Source organism: Oncorhynchus keta, chromosome 22 (assembly GCF_023373465.1).
Source record: "Oncorhynchus keta strain PuntledgeMale-10-30-2019 chromosome 22, Oket_V2, whole genome shotgun sequence".
Taxonomy (NCBI): domain Eukaryota; kingdom Metazoa; phylum Chordata; class Actinopteri; order Salmoniformes; family Salmonidae; genus Oncorhynchus; species Oncorhynchus keta.
In genome coordinates this window covers 53,113,238-53,135,067 of record NC_068442.1, presented here as the reverse complement: position 1 = coordinate 53,135,067, position 21,830 = coordinate 53,113,238, and the positions used below count along the sequence as shown (strand labels likewise).

The 21,830-nt window shown below is 47.9% G+C and overlaps 1 protein-coding gene across 2 annotated transcripts in view; it reads right to left on the bottom strand.

Moving 5' to 3' along the window:
* The window catches only part of ryk (receptor like tyrosine kinase), a 158,550-nt gene that overhangs the window by 93,106 nt on the left and 43,614 nt on the right, over positions 1 to 21,830 (bottom strand). For both annotated transcript variants that reach the window (XM_052475613.1, XM_052475614.1), the window contains exons 2-5: positions 7,060 to 7,181; positions 3,478 to 3,577; positions 2,222 to 2,353; positions 1,374 to 1,436 (exon numbers count right to left, since the gene is read on the bottom strand). In XM_052475613.1, coding sequence (XP_052331573.1) covers positions 1,374 to 1,436; positions 2,222 to 2,353; positions 3,478 to 3,577; positions 7,060 to 7,181 — 417 coding nt within the window. The remainder of the gene's footprint in view (positions 1 to 1,373; positions 1,437 to 2,221; positions 2,354 to 3,477; positions 3,578 to 7,059; positions 7,182 to 21,830) is intronic.

Here is a 21,830-nt window from a genome sequence, read left to right as displayed (position 1 = left end):
CCTCTCCACCCTACCAGTCTCCTCTCCACCCTACCAGTCTCCTCTCCACCCTACCAGTCGCCTCTTCACCCTACCAGTCTCCTCTCCACCCTACCAGTCTCCTCTCCACCCCTCTCCACCCTACCAGTCTCCTCTCCACCCTACCAGTCTCCTCTCCACCCTACCAGTCTCCTCTCCACCCCTCTTCACCCTACCAGTCTCCTCTCCACCCTACCAGTCTCCTCTCCACCCTACCAGTCTCCTCTTCACCCTACCAGTCTCCTCTCCACCCTACCAGTCTCCTCTCCACCCTACCAGTCTCCTCTCCACCCTACCAGTCTCCTCTCCACCCCTCCTCACCCTACCAGTCTCCACTCCACCCTACCAGTCTCCTCTCCACCCTACCAGTCCCCTCTCCACCCTACCAGTCTCCTCTCCACCCTACCAGTCCCCTCTCCACCCCTATTCACCCTACCAGTCTCCTCTCCACCCTACCAGTCTCCTCTCCACCCTACCAGTCTCCTCTCCACCCTACCAGTCTCCTCTCCACCCTACCAGTCTCCTCTCCACCCTACCAGTCTCCACCCTTCCACCCTACCATTCTCCACCCTACCAGTCCCCTCTCCACCCTAACTGTCCCCTCTCCACCCTAACTGTCCCCTCTCCACCCTAACTGTCCCCTCTCCACCCTAACTGTCCCCTCTCCACCCTACCAGTCTCCTCTCCACCCTACCAGTCTCCTCTCCACCCTACTCTCCACCCTACCAGTCTCCTCTCCACCCTACCAGTCTCCACCCTAACTGTCCCCTCTCCACCCTAACTGTCCCCTCTCCACCCTACCAGTCCCCTCTCCACCCTACCAGTCCCTCTCCACCCTACCAGTCCCCTCTCCACCCTACTCTCCACCCTACCAGTCTCCTCTCCACCCTACCAGTCTCCTCTCCACCCTACCAGTCTCCTCTCCACCCTACCAGTCTCCTCTCCACCCTACCAGTCTCCTCTCCACCCTACCAGTCTCCTCTCCACCCTACCTGTCCCCTCTCCACCCTAACTGTCCCCTCTCCACCCTAACTGTCCCCTCTCCACCCTACCAGTCTCCTCTCCACCCTACCAGTCTCCTCTCCACCCTAACTGTCCCCTCTCCACCCTACCAGTCTCCACCCTAACTGTCCCCTCTCCACCCTAACTGTCCCCTCTCCACCCTACCACTGTCCCTCTCCACCTAACCAGTCTCCTCTCCAGCCTCCAGTCTCCCTCCAACCAGTCCCCTCCACCCTAACCAGTCTCCTCTCCACCCTACCAGTCTCCTCTCCACCCTACCAGTCTCCTCTCCACCCTACCAGTCTCCACCACCCCTCAGTATATGCTGTGGTCTTATGGACAGACATACTTACTCTCTGGCCGCTGAACGGTCTTATTGTTGGAGACGGGAGGGATCTTCAGATCAGGATCTATTCCTGTTAAGAGAGGAGAAGAAGAGTCAGACAGGAAACTGTTGGAAATGCTGTCATTGTAGATACTATCAGTAAACAGGATGGAGAAGTAACAGGAGTCAGTGGGACCTGTGTCCACAAGGCACCAGCCATGAAGCAACAACTCACCAACGCTTCAGACAAACTGAGTCTCAATCCCACTTTATGGGGCCAAGATGTGATACAACTAGGAAAGGGTACTACTTTGGGGATGTATTTTATGAGAAACTAGGTTAGCAGGCACACAGGCACACAGGCACACAGGCACACAGGCACACAGGCAGACAGACAGACAGACAGACAGACAGACAGACAGACAGACAGAGAGACAGACAGACAGACAGACAGACAGACAGACACACAGACACACAGACAGACAGACAGAGAGACAGAGAGAGACACAGAGACAGAGAGAGACAGAGAGAGAGACATACACAGACACTAATCTCCTTGCCATCTCTTATTTGACTCGTGCTTAAAATAAGCAGAGTTTACATTAATTGGCCATTTCCTCCGAGTGAGCATATGACCAGCAGGCAGTGCGCCAGAGGAGTCAGCTTGCGTGTAATTACCTAGGACTGAAAATAGCAGCAGCAGAACTGAAGACAAACAGTTTCATTGCCCTCAGTATAACCCTTCCATTAACTCAGCACTACCGCCTGAGGGAGAGAACCATGGGATCACACAATTGATTACCGTTTTCCCTTCCCCTCATACACCTCATTAAAGAGGACACGTATGACAGTAGACACAGGGACAGAAAGTCTTACGTTTGGGACATATTTTCCTCCTCTTGAAGTTGAGCACTGTGAAGTTGTTGGACTGGACGGTGAGGTTGAGTTGTACCGTCAGGACCACTTCCCCATCCACCTTTCCTGAGCAGAACAGGTCCACTCTGAACACTACACACACAGAGACAGAGAGAGAGAGAGAGAGAGAGAGAGAGACAGCGAAAGACAGAGAGAGAGAGAGAAAGAAAGAGAGAGAGAGAGAGAGACAGCGAGAGAGAGAGAGAGAGAGAGAGAGAGACAGAGAGAGAGAGAGAGACAGAGAGAGAGACAGAGAGAGAGACAGCGAGAGAGAGAGAGAGAGAGACAGAGAGAGAGAGAGAGAGAGAGACAGCAGCGAGAGAGAGAGACAGCGAGACAGCGAGAGAGAGAGAGACAGAGAGAGAGAGAGAGAGAGAGAGACAGAGAGAGAGACAGAGAGAGAGAGAGAGAGAGAGAGAGAGAGAGAGAGAGACAGAGAGAGAGACAGCGAGAGAGAGAGAGAGAGAGAGAGAGAGAGACAGAGAGACAGAGAGAGAGAGAGAGAGAGAGAGAGAGAGACAGAGAGAGAGAGACAGAGACAGAGAGAGAGAGACAGAGAGAGAGAGACAGCGAGAGAGAGAGAGACAGCGAGAGACAGAGAGAGAGAGAGAGAGAGACAGCGAGAGAGAGAGAGAGAGAGAGAGAGAGACAGAGAGAGAGAGAGACAGCGAGAGAGAGAGACAGCGAGACAGCGAGAGACAGCGAGAGAGAGAGACAGCGAGAGAGACAGCGAGAGAGAGAGACAGCGAGAGAGAGAGACAGCGAGAGAGATGTCTTTATTGTTTTGAAACTTCTGTATGTGTAATGTTTACTGTTCATTTTTATTGTTTATTTCACTTTTGTATATTATCTACCTCACTTGCTTTGGCAATGTTAACACATGTTTCCAATGCCAATAAAGCCCTTGAATTGAATTGAGAGAAAGACCGAGGGGGGGGGGGTGCAGGAATACCCACCAATATATATCTGTTTATTTATCTTACACAGATAATTGCACATTTCTACACATACAGAAAGTGTTGACCTCTTGACTTATTCCAGTTTGAGCCTGAATTCAAGATGGATTCAATTAAATATTCTCTCCCACCTCTTCTCGACACACAATTCTCCCTAACGACAAAGTGAAAACATGTTTTAAAAGGAAACATGTAACACAACATGGAAATAGACCAGGGGTGTGAATATTTTCTGAAGGAAGTGATGAGTGGTTGACAGACCTGAGGCTGTGCGAGGCACCTCCCCCTGGGTAGAGATGTTGCTCTGTGGTTGGTTCATAGCTGCAGGGTTGTCCACATGGAAACCCATCTGGTAATCAACCTGCAGGAGAGGAGAGGACGATCAGTGTGTGTGTGTGTGTGTGTGTGTGTGTGTGTGTGTGTGTGTGTGTGTGTGTGGCCTATAGACTGGCGTCCCGCGAAACGTCAGGGCAGCGAGACAGCGAGACAGCAGGGCAGCGAGACAGCAGGGCAGCGAGACATCAGGGCAGCGAGACAGCAGGGCAGCGAGACAGCAGGGCAGCGAGACAGCGAGACAGCAGGGCAGCGAGACAGCAGGGCAGCGAGACAGCAGGGCAGCGAGAGACAGCGAGACAGCAGGGCAGCGAGACAGCAGGGCAGCGAGACAGCAGGGCAGCGAGACAGCAAGGCAGCGAGACAGCAGGGCAGCGAGACAGCAGGGCAGCGAGACAGCAGGGCAGCGAGACAGCAAGGCAGCGAGACAGCAGGGCAGCGAGACAGCAGGGCAGCGAGACAGCAGGGCAGCGAGACAGCAGGGCAGCGAGACAGCAGGGCAGCGAGACAGCAGGGCAGCGAGACAGCACGGCAGCGAGACAGCAGGGCAGCGAGACAGCAGGGCAGCGAGACAGCAGGGCAGCGAGACAGCAGGGCAGCGAGACAGCACGGCAGCGAGACAGCACGGCAGCGAGACAGCAGGGCAGCGAAACAGCAGGGCAGCGAAACAGCAGGGCAGCGAAACAGCAGGGCTGGTTGGGTTGTGATTCTGAGGATGCGCGGCTCTCGACTGTCGCCTCTCCCGAGTCTGTATGGGAGATGCAGCGATGAGACAAGACTAACTACCAATTGGATATGACAAAATTGGGGATTAAAAAAAAATAATAAAAAATGAAGTATGTTTTACCTATCTGATGTGCTTAGATGCCTCGCTTATAAAATGTAATCCACTGATATGCTTCATTCATTTTTACTGCAGCTCTCTGCCCCCTTGCCCCCTAACCCATCTTTCGAACCTGCTGATTATATCTGGTACTATCCCCGAGGTTTGGCAGGCGTACCACATCCTGCACCTACACGTAGGTCTAGACCTTTATGACCTGAATCATTATCCGCCCATTTATAAACCTTCTTGCTAAAATATTAGAATCTTTGAACTGTATTCTAAAAATGTACATCAGTCAGGTTTAAGCCCAGGTTGTAGCTCTATCTCTGCTGCATTCCATACTGTCGATCACTCACTGCTAATTCAGAGGTTTTCCATACTGTCGATCACTCACTGCTAATTCAGAGGTTTTCCATACCGTCGATCACTCACTGCTAATTCAGAGGTTTTCCATACTGTCGATCACTCACTGCTAATTCAGAGGTTTTCCATACTGTCGATCACTCACTGCTAATTCAGAGGTTTTCCATACTGTCGATCACTCACTGCTAATTCAGAGGTTTTCCATACTGTCGATCACTCACTGCTAATTCAGAGGTTTTCCATACTGTCGATCACTCACTGCTAATTCAGAGGTTTTCCATACCGTTGATCACTCACTGCTAATTCAGAGGTTTTCCATACTGTCGATCACTCACTGCTAATTCAGATGCTTTCCATACTGTCGATCACTCACTGCTAATTCAGAGGTTTTCCATACTGTCGATCACTCACTGCTAATTCAGATGCTTTCCATACTGTCGATCACTCACTGCTAATTCAGAGGTTTTCCATACTGTTGATCACTCACTGCTAATTCAGATGTTTTCCATACTGTCGATCACTCACTGCTAATTCAGAGGTTTTCCATACTGTCGATCACTCACTGTTAATTCAGATGCTTTCCATACTGTCGATCACTCACTGCTAATTCAGATGTTTTCCATACTGTCGATCACTCACTGCTAATTCAGAGGTTTTCCATACTGTCGATCACTCACTGTTAATTCAGATGCTTTCCATACTGTCGATCACTCACTGCTAATTCAGATGTTTTCCATACTGTCGATCACTCACTGCTAATTCAGAGGTTTTCCATACCGTTGATCACTCACTGCTAATTCAGAGGTTTTCCATACTGTCGATCACTCACTGCTAATTCAGAGGTTTTCCATACTGTCGATCACTCACTGCTAATTCAGATGCTTTCCACAGTTAGCTCTCTGAACTACAGTCTGCCTTTGATACTGTCGTGCATGATATCGCCCCCTACAGTTATCTCTCTGAACTACAGTCTGCCTTTGATACTGTCGTGCATGATATCGCCCCCTACAGTTAGCTCTCTGAACTACAGTCTGCCTTTGATACTGTCGTGCATGATCGCCCCACATAGCTCTCTAAACTACAGTCTGCCTTTGATACTGTCGTGCATGATAGTTATAGCTCTCTGAACTACAGTCTGCCTTTGATACTGTCGTGCATGATATCGCCCCCACAGTTAGCTCTCTAAACTACAGTCTGCCTTTGATACTGTCTCATGATACTACAGTCTGCAGTCTGCCTTTGATACTGTCGTGCATGATATCGCCCCCTACAGTTATCTCTCTGAACTACAGTCTGCCTTTGATACTGTCGTGCATGATATCGCCCCCTACAGTTATCTCTCTGAACTACAGTCTGCCTTTGATACTGTCGTGCATGATATCGCCCCCTACAGTTAGCTCTCTGAACGACAGTCTGCCTTTGATACTGTCGTGCATGATATCGCCCCCTAGAGTTATCTCTCTGAACTACAGTCTGCCTTTGATACTGTCGTGCATGATATCGCCCCCTACAGTTAGCTCTCTGAACTACAGTCTGCCTTTGATACTGTCGTGCATGATATCGCCCCCTACAGTTAGCTCCCCCCCCTGTAGTTCAGAGAGCTAACTGTAGGGGGCGATATCATGCACGACAGTATTCTCTATCAGACAGCTGGTTGGTCCTCTGTGATGTCATCCCCACATTCTCTATCAGACAGCTGGTTGGTCCTCTGTGATGTCATCACCACATTCTCTATCAGACAGCTGGTTGGTCCTCTGATGTAATCACCACATTCTCTATCAGACAGCTGGTTGGTCCTCTGTGATGTCATCACCACATTCTCTATCAGACAGTTGGTTGGTCCTCTGTGATGTCATCACCACATTCTCTATCAGACAGCTGGTTGGTCCTCTGTGATGTCATCACCACGTTCTCTATCAGACAGCTGGTTGGTCCTCTGTGATGTCATCACCACATTCTCTATCAGACAGTTGGTTGGTCCTCTGTGATGTCATCACCACGTTCTCTATCAGACAGCTGGTTGGTCCTCTGTGATGTCATCACCACATTCTCAATCAGACAGTTGGTTGGTCCTCTGTGATGTCATCCCCACATTCTCTTTCAGACAGCTGGTTGGTCCTGTGATGTCATCACCCCGTTCTCTATCAGACAGCTGGTTGGTCCTCTGTGATGTCATCACCACATTCTCTATCAGACAGCTGGTTGGTACTCTGTGATGTGTGTGTGTGTGTGTGTGTGTGTGTGTGTGTGTGTGTGTGTGTGTGTGTGTGTGTGTGTGTGTGTGTGTGTGTGTGTGTGTGTGTGTGTGTGTGTGTGTGTACCTTATCCTTGGAGCGCCAGGTGAAGTGCAGGCTGTTGGTCTCGCTGGGTACAGGCAGGATGAAGGAGAGAGCATAGTGGTTTACCACGTCATCCCTCACGTAGTACAGCTCTGCATCTAGACCTGCAACACACACACACACCTGGTCTCTCACACACCTGTTCAAAATCACATCCTTATTGGTCACATACACATGGTTGGCAGATGTTAATGCAGGTATAGTGAAATGCTTGTGCTTCTAGTTCCCAACAGTGCAGTAATATCTAACAAGTAATCTAACAGTTCCCCAACAACCACCTAATACACACACAAGGGGTGAATGAGAATATGTACATATAAATATACGGAAACTATAGAACAGGGTTGTCACAATAACATAGTTACCAACCAAAACATCCTCAATGAAATGAGAGAAAGTGAGTCATACATAACACACTATGGTATGTTCCTCAGCTCTGAACCCAGCATACATTCACAAAGAGCCCTGCCTGCAATATGCCTACAGTTGATGACTCATACAGAGACCGAAACGACGAGCAGACAACATAAGCTCAAAATTGGGGAATCTCCATAGAAAGTGCATTTTAGTCCATGACTCAAATTAGGCCTAATCTGTGTCCGGTAAACTGGCATTTAGGTCCAACACCACATCAAATATAGAATAACATTCCATTCTTGGTCTCCTTCCCATCGCTGGCTTGCAAAACTAACAGCTGTTAGAAGTTGGGGAGCTTTTTTTAAAGGCACAAATCAAAACACATCAAAAACACTCAAGTGAGGCAACTCTTGAAATATGACAGCAATTTCCTTTCCAGGAGAAATTTGGGTTAGTGAAGGCTTACGTGGGAAATTGAGGAATGCTTTCCATAAAATACACAGATCCCGAGGAATCTCTCTCTATTACAGAATATATATATATATATTATTATATATATTATAATAATAATAATAATAAATGAATAGGGGTTATCTTCTATAACTAATGAAGTATTACTCCTCAGTTTCATTGCAGGGGTTAGCAGTTTGGAGATGGGATGGAGTGCAGTCTACCACTAGTAGACTGAACACAGTCTTGTAGAGACAGTCTACCAGTAGACTGTAGTTCTGACGGAAGCATGGACTCACCTTGACTATAATCGTGCTGCGTTAAACTCAGGAGGACATGTTGTCAGACATGGATCTCCTCTGTTACATCATCATTAGAACACGTACAAAGTTCTAGAACTAAAAGTATCCCCAGACATCCATGTTGCCTGTCTGTGTACAGCTCTTCCCAAACACAGCCTGGGTTGTCACAGATACCACTGTTGGCACTAGCAACAAGGCACAAAGGATGGAAGGCAAAAAAACACAAAAAAAATTATCAAGACATTTTTAAAACATGTCATTTCGAAAGCAAAACCATAAATGAAAGTTATGAAAGTTGCCAATCGCAATATAAAGTCAAGAGAAGAAAAAGCCTAGGAGGAGAGTGGACTAGAAACGAGTCGGTTGACCGTTTTGTGTGTGGATTAAATTGTCGGAGTAGAGGACCTTGTGCATTTCAGGTAAAATAACAACTCAATGTTTATATCCCAGGACAAATTAGCTAGCAAGTGCAAGCTAGCTAAATAGGACAAATTAGCTAGCAAGTGCAAGCTATCTAAATAGGACAAATTAGCTAAATGCAAGCTATCTAAATAGGACAAATTAGCTAAATAGGACAAAAGTGCAAGCTAGCTAAATAGGACAAAAATAAGCTAGCAAGTGCAAGCTATCTAAATAGGACAAATTAGCTAGCAAATAAAGACAAATTATAGCAAGTGCAAGCTATCAAGCTAGCAAGTGCAAGCTATCTAAATAGGACAAATAAGCAAGTGCAAGCTATCAAGTGCAAGCTGCAAGCTATCTAAATAGGACAAATTAGCTAGCAAGCTATCTAAATAGGACAAATTAGCTAGCAAGTGCAAGCTAAGCTAGCAAGTGCAAGCTAGCTAAATAGGACAAATTAGCTAGCAAGTGCAAGCTATCTAAATAGGACAAATTAGCTACCAAGCTAGCTGGCTAAATTGTCATAAAGGTTTAATGATTTTCGACCTGTCCCCAAATTAATGTAATTGGTTCAGAGTTTGTACTGATATTTTAACACGTTTGGTGTGGGGTGGGAACAAAATAAATGTATGTACAATGGCGCACGCGCGCAGCCGGTTCAGGTTCCGTGTCACCGCCACTGACCACGTTCGTCTTTCAGTCACCCACATGAGTATAACCAATGAGGAGATGGCACATGGGTACCTGCTTCTATAAACCAATGAGGAGATGGGAGAGGCAGGACTTGCAGCGCGATCTGCATCAGAAATAGAACTGACTTCTATTTTATTTCCTTGGCAACGCAGACGCTCGTTGGCGCGCGCCAGCAGTGTGGGTGCAATAATTGAATAATAAAGATTTCTACATTTATTTTGCAACACTCGTGCACGTGACACAAGCAGTGTGTTCAGCCTGTAACACTACTAGGGCTGTCGCCAACGCCAAAAAATCTTGGACGACCAAAAGTAGTCTGTTCTTCCAAACAATCGATTGGACAAAACATTTTTCAAAAGATCAAGATAACCATCAGTTTAAAAAGGAAGATGACTGAACCCTCCTCCTCCCGCTCCTACTGGCATCCTACCATTACCATTAGGAAATGGCAGGTAATAGGCTTTAAGTGGAAGGCCAATTTTATCTTATTTATTTATATTTCTACTGATCTGCGTGTCAGTTATGGTTTTCAGACGCACATTTCTGTGGAACAGTTTCATTTAAATGTATAATAACATCTTCGTATCTCAAAAAACTATTTTTGTGGAATGCAGTGATTGTTTTTTTTTTTGTGCCACATATAAAAACGGGACCTAGTGTCATCCCCCCCAAAAATTTGACTCCAGTTTGCCAAAAAAAAAAAAAAAAAAAAGCACCTGGAAGCATTTGGATGATCATCAAGACTCTGGGAAGAATGTTTTCCCGGACGTCATGGATCAGGAATGTACCAGCGTTGTGGTCCTTCTGTAGCTCAGTTGGTAGAGCATGGCGCTTGTAACGCCAGGATAGTGGGTTCGATTCCCGGGACCACCCATACGTAGAATGTATGCACACATGACTGTAAGTTGCTTTGGATAAAAGCATCTGCTAAATGGCATATTATTATTTTATTATTATTTCACTCGCATTTGTGAATAAAAAAAAATAATTTTTAAAAAGAGAGTCAAGTATGATCACGTGTAAACGAGTAAACTAACTTCTGCAGTGGTGGATTCCTGACGTTTTGTTTCATAGCTGGTAAATGAAGCAAACAAATCTAAAAGTCAAAAGAACTATGAATCCTAGAACGTATCCCACCTCGCACTGCAACACTGCCTGGCCGGGCCGTGCTCACATGAAGAGCTGAGTGAAACGTTCATTTTTTAGAAGCGCTGCACCACGGGCATAAAAAGTACTACTGAAGTGAAACTTTGTACTTGTGTTTTTTGAATATTTACACCGTTTTAATATTTACATCGTTTGAATATTTACATGGTTTTTCAAATGTTTGAGTTTGAACTGCTCGGGAGAACTCTGCTACCATGTTACCACGGTAACCTCCCCCCTTTAAAAGGGGCAGGTGAAGATGTTGGTCTCTCATCTGTGCCATTTTGGTTAAAAGACACTGAAATAAAATTAAATATAACACTTCTTAATAGGAATACATTTATTGTTTTAGAAACATTACAAAGCAAATGTACAAAATATGTAAATTTAGGCCCTGTTCACACCGGAGTCAAAACCCTGGCAGGGATTAAAGCGGTCTTTCTTTTACAGAGTCTTTCTGGGTGTGTCTCTAAGAGTGATTACAGCTGTGAGTCTTTCTGGGTAAGTCTCTAAGAGTGATTACAGCTGTGAGTCTTTCTGGGTAAGTCTCTAAGAGTGATTACAGCTGTGAGTCTTTCTGGGTAAGTCTCTAAGAGTGATTACAGCTGTGAGTCTTTCTGGGTAAGTCTCTAAGAGTGATTACAGCTGTGAGTCTTTCTGGGTGAGTCCCTAAGAGAGATTACAGCTGTGAGTCTTTCTGGGTCTCTAGGAGTGATTACAGCTGTGAGTCTTTCTGGGTCTCTAAGAGTGATTACAGCTGTGAGTCTTTCTGGGTAAGTCTCTAAGAGCGATTACAGCTGTGAGTCTTTCTGGGTGAGTCCCTAAGAGTGATTACAGCTGTGAGTCTTTCTGGGTGAGTCTCTAAGAGCGATTACAGCTGTGAGTCTTTCTGGGTAAGTCTCTAAGAGTGATTACAGCTGTGAGTCTTTCTGGGTAAGTCTCTAAGAGTGATTACAGCTGTGAGTCTTTCTGGGTGAGTCTCTAAGAGTGATTACAGCTGTGAGTCTTTCTGGGTGAGTCTCTAAGAGTGATTACAGCTGTGAGTCTTTCTGGGAGAGTCTCTAAGAGCGATTACAGCTGTGAGTCTTTCTGGGTGAGTCTCTAAGAGTGATTACAGCTGTGAGTCTTTCTGGGTAAGTCTCTAAGAGCTTTCCACACATGGATTGTAAAACATTCGCAGATTCTGGATTGTGTGACATTCAGAAGGTGAATGGGCAAGACAAGATATTTGAGTGCCTTTGAACGGGGTATGGTAGTAGGTGCCAGGCGCACTGGGTTTGTGTCAAGAACTGCATTACGCTGCTGGGTTTTTCACATTCAACAGTTTACAGCTGTGAGTCAAGAATGGTCCACCACCCAAAGGACATCCAGACAACTAGACACAACTGTGGGAAGCATCAGAGTCAACATGGACTACACCCCCCAACACCCAGTTTATCAGACCTGTTGTTATACTACACCCCCCAACACCCAGTTTATCAGACCTGTTGTTATACTACACCCCCCCAACACCCAGTTTATCAGACCTGTTGTTATACTACACCCCCCCCCAACACCCAGTTTATCAGACCTGTTGTTATAGAACCCCAACACCCAGTTTATCAGACCTGTTGTTATACTACACCCCCAACACCCAGTTTATCAGACCTGTTGTTATACCACCCCCCAACACCCAGTTTATCAGACCTGCTGTTATGTTGTTATACTACACCCCCCAACACCCAGTTTATCAGACCTGTTGTTATACCCTCAGACACCCCCAACACCCAGTTTATCAGACCTGTTGTTATACTACACCCCCCCCCAACACCCAGTTTATCAGACCTGTTGTTATACTACACCCCCCAACACCCAGTTTATCAGACCTGTTGTTATACTACACCCCCCCAACACCCAGTTTATCAGACCTGTTGTTATACTACACCCCCCAACACCCAGTTTATCAGACCTGTTGTTATACTACACCCCCCCAACACCCAGTTTATCAGACCTGTTGTTATACTACACCCCCCCAACACCCAGTTTATCAGACCTGTTGTTATACTACACCCCCCAACACCCAGTTTATCAGACCTGTTGTTATACTACACCCCCCAACACCCAGTTTATCAGACCTGTTGTTATTCTACACCCCCCAACACCCAGTTTATCAGACCTGTTGTTATACTACACCCCCCCCCCAACACCCAGTTTATCAGACCTGTTGTTATACTACACCCCCCCCCAACACCCAGTTTATCAGACCTGTTGTTATACTACACCCCCCAACACCCAGTTTATCAGACCTGTTGTTATACTACACCCCCCCAACACCCAGTTTATCAGACCTGTTGTTATACTACACCCCCCCAACACCCAGTTTATCAGACCTAATATAATATAATAATATTATATATAGGTATATATATAATAAATATAAATAATATATGCCATTTACAGACGCTTTTATCAGACTTACAGTCATGTGTGCATACATTCTACGTATGGGTGGTCCCGGGGATCGAACCCACTACCCTGGCGTTACAAGCGCCATGCTCTACCAACTGAGTTTATCAGACCTGTTGTTATACTACACCCCCAACACCCAGTTTATCAGACCTGTTGTTATACTACACCCCCCCAACACCCAGTTTCTATTTCTACTTATAAATTCATTAAAAATCCTACAATGTGACTTCCTGGATTTTTTTCTCATTTTGTCTGTCATAGTTGAAGTGGACCTATGATGAAAATTACAGGCCTCTCATCTTTTTAAGTGGGAGAACTTGCACAATTGGTGGCTGACTAAATACTTTTTGCCCCACTGTATGTGAAGAAGCTTGCCTGTCCATCATGTTAGTGTGACTCAGGGGGTGATTTAGTCTCCAGACTAGTAGTAACAACAACCAGTTGGTTTCTACAAGACATGTGGTCGAGGAGGCCGACTGAACTATGTGGCTTCTTTCCAAAACCACAAACCAAAGCATCCCGTTTCCCCGCATAGTACCAGACCTTTGTGTATAGGGGAGGAAAAGCCTTCTGAGGAGGGGGAAGATGGGAGGGGGAAGATGGGAGGGGGAGAGGGGGAGGAAGATGGGAGGGGGAAGATGGGAGGGTGGGGAGAGGGGAGGAAGATGGGAGGGGGGGGAAGATGGGAGGGAGAGGGGGAAGATGGGAGGGGGGAAGATGGGGGGGAAGATGGGAGGGGGAAGATGGGAGGGGGAAGAGAGAGGGGGAAGATGGGAGGGGAAGGAGGGGGAAGATGGGAGGGGAAGATGGGAGGGGAAGATGGGAGGGGAAGATGGGAAGAGGGAGGGGGAAGATGGGAGGGGAAGATGGAAGACAGGGGGAAGATGGGAGGGGGAAGACAGGGGATGAAGATGGGAGGGGGAAGACAGGGGATGAAGATGGGAGGGGGAAGACAGGGGATGAAGATGGGAGGGGGAAGACAGGGGATGAAGATGGGAGGGGGAAGATGGGAGGGGGGAAGACAGGGGATGAAGATGGGAGGGGGAAGACAGGGGGATGAAGATGGGAGGGGGCGAGAGAGGTGGGGGAAGAGAGGGGGGCGAGAGAGGTGGGGGAAGAGAGGGGGCGAGAGAGGGGGGTTGTCTTTATGATGCTTAAGTTCACAACCCTTTCATGGTTCAACTGCTCTCACTGTTCAGACCAGGAGGCAGAGTCTACATCCCAAATGGCACCCTATTCCCTACATAGTGCACTACTTTAGACCAGAACCCTATTCCCTATATAGTGCACTACTTTAGACCAGAGCCCTATTCCCTATATTGTGTACTACTTTAGACCAGAGTCCCTATGGCACCCTATTCCCTATATAGTGCACTACTTTAGACTAGAGCCCTATTCCCTACATAGTGCACTACTTTAGACCAGAACCCTATTCCCTATATAGTGCACTACTTTATACCAGAGCCCTATTCCCTATATAGTGCACTACTTTAGACCAGAACCCTATTCCCTATATAGTGCACTACTTTAGACCAGAGCCCTATTCCCTATATTGTGTACTACTTTAGACCAGAGTCCCTATGGCACCCTATTCCCTATATAGTGCACTACTATAGACCAGAGCCCTATTCCCTATATAGTGCAATACATTTGCCCTGAGCCCCATCAGGAAAATAGCAGTGATGGGGAGATCTATACAGTTAAATATCAGATATCAGGGCTGTAGCAGGTTGAAGGGTAAAGGGGCTGTAGCAGGTTGAAGGGTAAAGGGGCTGTAGCAGGTTGAAAAGTAAAGGGGCTGTAGCAGGTTGAAGGGTAAAGGGGCTGTAAGCAGGTTGAAGGGTAAAGGGGCTGTAGCAGGTTGAAGGGTAAAGGGGCTGTAGCAGGTTGAAGGGTAATGGGGCTGTAGCAGGTTGAAGGGTAAAGGGGCTGTAAGCAGGTTGAAGGGTAAAGGGGCTGTAGCAGGTTGAAGGGTAAAGGGGCTGTAGCAGGTTGAAGGGTAAAGGGGCTGTAGCAGGTTGAAGGGTAAAGGGGCTGTAGCAGGTTGAAGGGTAAAGGGGCTGTAGCAGGTTGAAGGGTAAAGGGCTGTAGCAGGTTGAAGGGTAAAGGGTAATGGGGCTGTAGCAGGTTGAAGGGTAAAGGGGCTGTAGCAGGTTGAAGGGTAAAGGGGCTGTAGCAGGTTGAAGGGTAAAGGGGCTGTAGCAGGTTGAAGGGTAAAGGGGCTGTAGCAGGTTGAAGGGTAAAGGGGCTGTAGCAGGTTGAAGGGTAAAGGGGCTGTAAGCAGGTTGAAGGGTAAAGGGGCTGTAGCAGGTTGAAGGGTAATGGGGCTGTAGCAGGTTGAAGGGTAAAGGGGCTGTAGCAGGTTGAAGGGTAAAGGGGCTGTAGCAGGTTGAAGGGTAAAGGGGCTGTAGCAGGTTGAAGGGTAAAGGGGCTGTAGCAGGTTGAAGGGTAAAGGGTAATGGGGCTGTAGCAGGTTGAAGGGTAATGGGGCTGTAGCAGGTTGAAGGGTAAAGGGGCTGTAAGCAGGTTGAAGGGTAAAGGGGCTGTAGCAGGTTGAAGGGTAAAGGGTAATGGGGCTGTAGCAGGTTGAAGGGTTGAAGGTTGAAGGGTAAAGGGGCTGTAGCAGGTTGAAGGGTAATGGGGCTGTAGCAGGTTGAAGGGTAAAGGGGCTGTAGCAGGTTGAAGGGTAAAGGGGCTGTAGCAGGTTGAAGGGTAAAGGGGCTGTAGCAGGTTGAAGGGTAAAGGGGCTGTAGCCCCCTATATCTCCCCCCAGCCCCCCTATACCTACCCCCAGCCCCCCTACCCCCAGCCACCCTACCCCCAGCCCCCCTATACCTCCCCCCAACCCCCCCATCCCCAGCCCCCCTATACCCACCTCCAGCCCCCCTACCCCCCTATACCCACCTCCAGCCCCCCTATACCCACCTCCAGCCCCCCCCCTATCCACCCACCTCCAGCCCCCTACCCACCTCCAGCCCCCCTATACCTACCCCCTACCCCCTATACCTATCTCCAGCCCCCTATTCCCAGCCCCCTATCCCTACCCCCAGCCCCCTATCCCCAGCCCCCTATCCCTCCCCACAGCCCCCTACCCCCAGCCCCCTATCCCTACCCCCAGCCCCTATACCTACCTCCAGCCCCCTACCCCCAGCCCCCTATACCTACCCCCATTCCCTTACTTAGAGGTTGTAAAATTATACCTTGGATAAATATACTCCTTCAACGACCATAAGACCCACTAATAATGTAATTATCTGATCTAAATAGTTGGAACTGCTTTTCTCGGGGTTCAAGATCTGAACATGGCCTTTTGTTTTCGTAAAAAGAAAATGGACCAGAACCATGCATAATGCACAGTCACTCATTAACAATCTCTCAAGCACAAGCCCACGTGCTTAGTGATTAGCCAGCTAATCTTTATATTTCAAGTTTAGCCAAATTGTCTCTATTTGCTCAGCTAACAAGGTAGAACAGTTGAATGGTTATGAACACACCCGGTCTAATATCCAACTGTTTCAACAGCATGCTAATAAGCCTGTCCACTTTGTTCACATGTTGAAATCAAGAAGCCTAGCTAATTTGTCAGAATGAGAATAAGTTGCCAATTTCTTATATAAATTGTGTTTTATGCTTATTGCACATTACTAAAACCAGACTAGACAGCTGGTATAAGAGTCTTTGGCTGAAATTGCTATTAGCGGTTCGTGGTACAGCAATGCCACACACGAAAAACTGAGCACTCTATTTTCCAAAATAAAAGTTCATTTGATACTCCCGTTTTAGTCATGTTTGACACTCAAAAAGTATATCATTAGAAAGGTAATCACTGCTCAAAGGTGCTTCAACAAAGGACTGAGTAAAGGGACTGAATACTTATGGAAATTAGAAACTTCAGTGTTATTTAAAAAAACAAAACAAACATTTACAAACATTACTAAAAACCTGTTTTTGCTTTGTCATTATGGGGTAGTGTGTAGATTGAAGAGCAGTGGGGGGAGACAAATGAATCAATTTTTAGAGAAAGGTTGTAACGTAACAACAAGTGGGAAAGGTTAAAGGGGTCTGAATACTTTCAGAATGTATTGTATATAAACACAGTCTGTTCCAGTGCTCTCTATCAAGTCACAGTAGCTATTCATCCCGTGGTAGTGGGCAGATGGGACATAGTCAAATGTACATAGCCCATCTATAATTTAGCCCAAACAACTACCTCTTCCCCTACTGTATTTATTTATTTTGCTCCTTTGCACCCCATTATTTTTATTTCTACTTTGCACATTCTTGCATTGCAAATCTACCATTCCAGTGTTTTATTTGCTATATTGTATTTACTTCGCCACCATGGCCTTTTTTTGCCTTTACCTCCCTTATCTCACCTCATTTGCTCACATCGTATATAGACTTTTCTACTGTATTATTGACTGTATGTTTGTTTTACTCCATGTGTAACTCTGTGTTGTTGTATGTGTCGAACTGCTTTGCTTTATCTTGGCCAGGTCGCAATTGTAAATGAGAACGTGTTCTCAACATGACTACCTGGTAAAATAAAGGTGAAAAATATTTTTTTATTAAAAATGTTTAAAAAAAATCAAGCCTCACATAGAACCTGATGAACTCGTCCACAAAACTCTGTTTTGGACCATACGGACTTTATGTCGAAAATTAACCTGCACTTTCCGTTTGGACTGGAATTAATGTCTGACTAATATCGATACGACACGCGCCGTTTCCAAACAGAGAAGATGTTTTTCAGATTGAGTCGACCTTTAAAAAACACACCAGACTGTATGGATATTAAAAACAGCCACTGGGGGGGCAGTAATTTGAGAAAGACAACACTATCATGACCTTGGGATTCATCCCCGGGATATGAGCTGCCTACACAGCCCGCCACCAGACTATAAAGAGGATATGAGCAGCGTACACAGCCCGCCACCAGACTATAAACAGGATATGAGCTGCCTACACAGCCCGCCACTACACTATAAACAGGATATGAGCTGCCTACACAGCCAGCCACTACACTATAAACAGGATATGAGCTGTCTACACAGCCCGCCACTACACTATAAACAGGATATGAGCAGCGTACACAGCCCGCCACTACACTATGAACAGGATATGAGCAGCGTAAGCAGCCAGCCACTACACTATAAACAGGATATGAGCTGCCTACACAGCCAGCCACTACACTATAAACAGGATATGAGCAGCCTACACAGCCAGCCACTACACTATAAACAGGATATGAGCTGTCTACACAGCCCGCCACTACACTATAAACAGGATATGAGCAGCGTACACAGCCCGCCACTACACTATGAACAGGATATGAGCAGCGTAAGCAGCCAGCCACTACACTATAAACAGGATATGAGCTGCCTACACAGCCAGCCACTACACTATAAATAGGATATGAGCAGCGTAAGCAGCCAGCCACTACACTATAAACAGGATATGAGCTGTCTACACAGCCCGCCACTACACTATAAACAGGATATGAGCTGCCTACACAGCCCGCCACTACACTATAAACAGGATATGAGCTGCCTACACAGCCAGCCACTACACTATAAACAGGATATGAGCTGCCTACACAGCCAGCCACTACACTATAAATAGGATATGAGCAGCGTACACAGCCCGCCACTACACTATAAACTGGATATGAGCTGTCTACACAGCCCGCCACTACACTATAAACTGGATATGAGCTGTCTACACAGCCCGCCACTACACTATAAATAGGATATGAGCTGCCTACACAGCCCGCCACTACACTATAAACAGGATATGAGCTGCCTACACAGCCCGCCACTACACTATAAACAGGATATGAGCTGTCTACACAGCCCGCCACTACACTATAAACTGGATATGAGCTGTCTACACAGCCCGCCACTACACTATAAACAGGATATGAGCTGCCTACACAGCCCGCCACCAGACTATAAACAGGATATGAGCTGCCTACACAGCCAGCCACTACACTATCAACAGGATATGAGCTGTCTACACAGCCAGCCACCAGACTATAAACTGGATATGAGCTGTCTACACAGCCAGCCACCAGACTATAAACTGGATATGAGCTGTCTACACAGCCAGCCACTACACTATCAACAGGATATGAGCTGCCTACACAGCCAGCCACTACACTATAAACAGGAAATGAGCAGCGTACACAGCCAGCCACAAGACTATAAACAGGATATGAGCAGCGTAAGCAGCCAGCCACCAGACTATAAACAGGTATGAGCAGCGTAAGCAGCCAGACACAAGAATATAAAGAGGATATGAGCAGCGTACGCAGCCAGCCACCAAACTATAAACAGAATATGAGCAGCGTACACAGCCAGCCACTACACTATAAACAGGATATGAGCAGCGTAAGCAGCCAGCCACCAGACTATAAACAGGATATGAGCAGCGTAAGCAGCCAGCCACCAGACTATAAACAGGTATGAGCAGCGTAAGCAGCCAGACAAGAATATAAAGAGGATATGAGCAGCGTACGCAGCCAGCCACCAAACTATAAACTGGATATGAGCAGCGTACACAGCCAGCCACCAGACTATAAACAGGATATGAGCTGTCTACACAGCAAGCCACCAAATTATAAACAGGATATGAGCTGTCTACACAGCCAGCCACCAAACTATAAACAGGGTATGAGCTGTCTACACAGCCAGCCACCAAATTATAAACAGGATATGAGCTGTCTACACAGCCAGCCACCAAATTATAAACAGGATATGAGCTGCCTACACAGCCCGCCACTACACTATAAACAGGATATGAGCTGTCTACACAGCCAGCCACCAAATTATAAACAGGATATGAGCTGCCTACACAGCCAGCCACTACACTATAAACAGGATATGAGCTGTCTACACAGCCAGCCACCAAATTATAAACAGGATATGAGCTGTCTACACAGCCAGCCACCAAATTATAAACAGGATATGAGCTGCCTACACAGCCAGCCACTACACTATAAACAGGACCAAGGAACATCCCCGAGGACAGAGAGAGGTTAGAGTCAGTCTGGCTGGGCAGAGTGGAGCTCGGAGTCTGGGACAGAGTGGAGCTAGGGGTCTGGCTGGACAGAGTGGAGCTAGGGGTCTGGCTGGACAGAGTGGAGCTAGGGGTCTGGCTGGACAGAGTGGAGCTAGGGGTCTGGCTGGACAGAGTGGAGCTAGGGGTCTGGCTGGGCAGAGTGGAGCTAGGGGTCTGGCTGGGCAGAGTGGAGCGAGGGTGTCTGGCTGGACAGAGTGGAGCGAGGGGTCTGGCTGGACAGAGTGGAGCTAGGGGTCTGGCTGGGCAGAGTGGAGCTAGGAGTCTGGCTGGGTAGAGTGGAGCTAGGAGTCTGGCTGGGTAGAGTGGAGCTAGGGGTCTGGCTGGGCAGAGTGGAGCTAGGGGTCTGGCTGGGCAGAGTGGAGCTAGAGGTCTGGCTGGGCAGAGTGGAGCTAGAGGTCTGGCTGGGTAGAGTGGAGCTAGGGGTCTGGCTGGACAGAGTGGAGCTAGAGGTCTGGCTGGACAGAGTGGAGCTAGGGGTCTGGCTGGGCAGAGTGGAGCTAGAGGTCTGGCTGGACAGAGTGGAGCTAGAGGTCTGGCTGGGCAGAGTGGAGCTAGAGGTCTGGCTGGGCAGAGTGGAGCTAGGAATCCCAGTTCAGAAGATCCCTATGGATGCACTAGAACAGGATGCAATTCAGGACGCAGATAAACAGTGTGGCTTGGATGATGAGAGGAAAGTAGAGAAGGGGAGAGGAAAGGAGAGAAGGGGAGTGGAAAGGAGAGAAGGGGAGAGGAAAGGAGAGAAGGGGAGTGGATCAGGTGGCAGCCTATGGAGCAAGAGAACCAAAGATAGCCTGGGGTGGGTGGGCGGGCGGGCCGTGGTGTGGGTGTCTGGGTGGGTGGCGGTGTTGATGGCCCAGCCAGGTAGGAGGATCCAGCCAGGTAGGAGGATCCAGCCCGGCCCAGCCAGGTAGGAGGATCCAGCCCGGCCCAGCCAGGTAGGAGGATCCAGCCCGGCCCAGCCAGGTAGGAGGATCCAGCCCGGCCCAGCCAGGTAGGAGGATCCAGCCCGGCCCAGCCAGGTAGGAGGATCCAGCCCGGCCCAGCCAGGTAGGAGGATCCAGCCCGGCCCAGCCAGGTAGGAGGATCCAGCCCGGCCCAGCCAGGTAGGAGGATCCAGCCCGGCCCAGCCAGGTAGGAGGATCCAGCCCGGCCCAGCCAGGTAGGAGGATCCAGCCCGGCCCAGCCAGGTAGGAGGATCCAGCCCGGCCCAGCCAGGTAGGAGGATCCAGCCAGGAAGGAGGAGGCTGGCGAGAACAAAGACCTTCCTGTATAACAGAGGAACCTTCTGTATAGCTCTTTACCTCCCAGAGAGACCAGGAGGTTGAAACTGACCGTCTCCCCCTCCCTGACCAGGAGGTTAACACTGACCGCCCCCTCCCTGACCAGGAGGTTAACACTGACCGTCCCCGTCCCCCCTCCCTGAAAAGGAGATTAACACTGACCGCCCCCCCCCGCCGACCAGGAGGTTAACACTGACACACACACCCCCCCAGGAGGTTAACACTGACCCCCCCCTGACCTGGAGAGGAGACAGAAACCACTGCCTGCCCAGATTAACATGGCTAAAGCTAGCGATATGTGACAGTGAGATTAGATGAGACAACGTGTTGTTAGATGAGATGAAACAACGTGTTGTTAGATGAGATGAAACAACGTGTTGTTAGATGAGATGAAACAACGTGTTGTTAGATGAGATGAAACAACGTGTTGTTAGATGAGATGAGACAACGTGTTGTTAGATGAGATGAGACAACGTGTTGTTAGATGAGATGAGACAACGTGTTGTTAGATGAGATGAGACAACGTGTTGTTAGATGAGATGAGACAACGTGTTGTTAGATGAGATGAGATGAAACAACGTGTTGTTAGATGAGA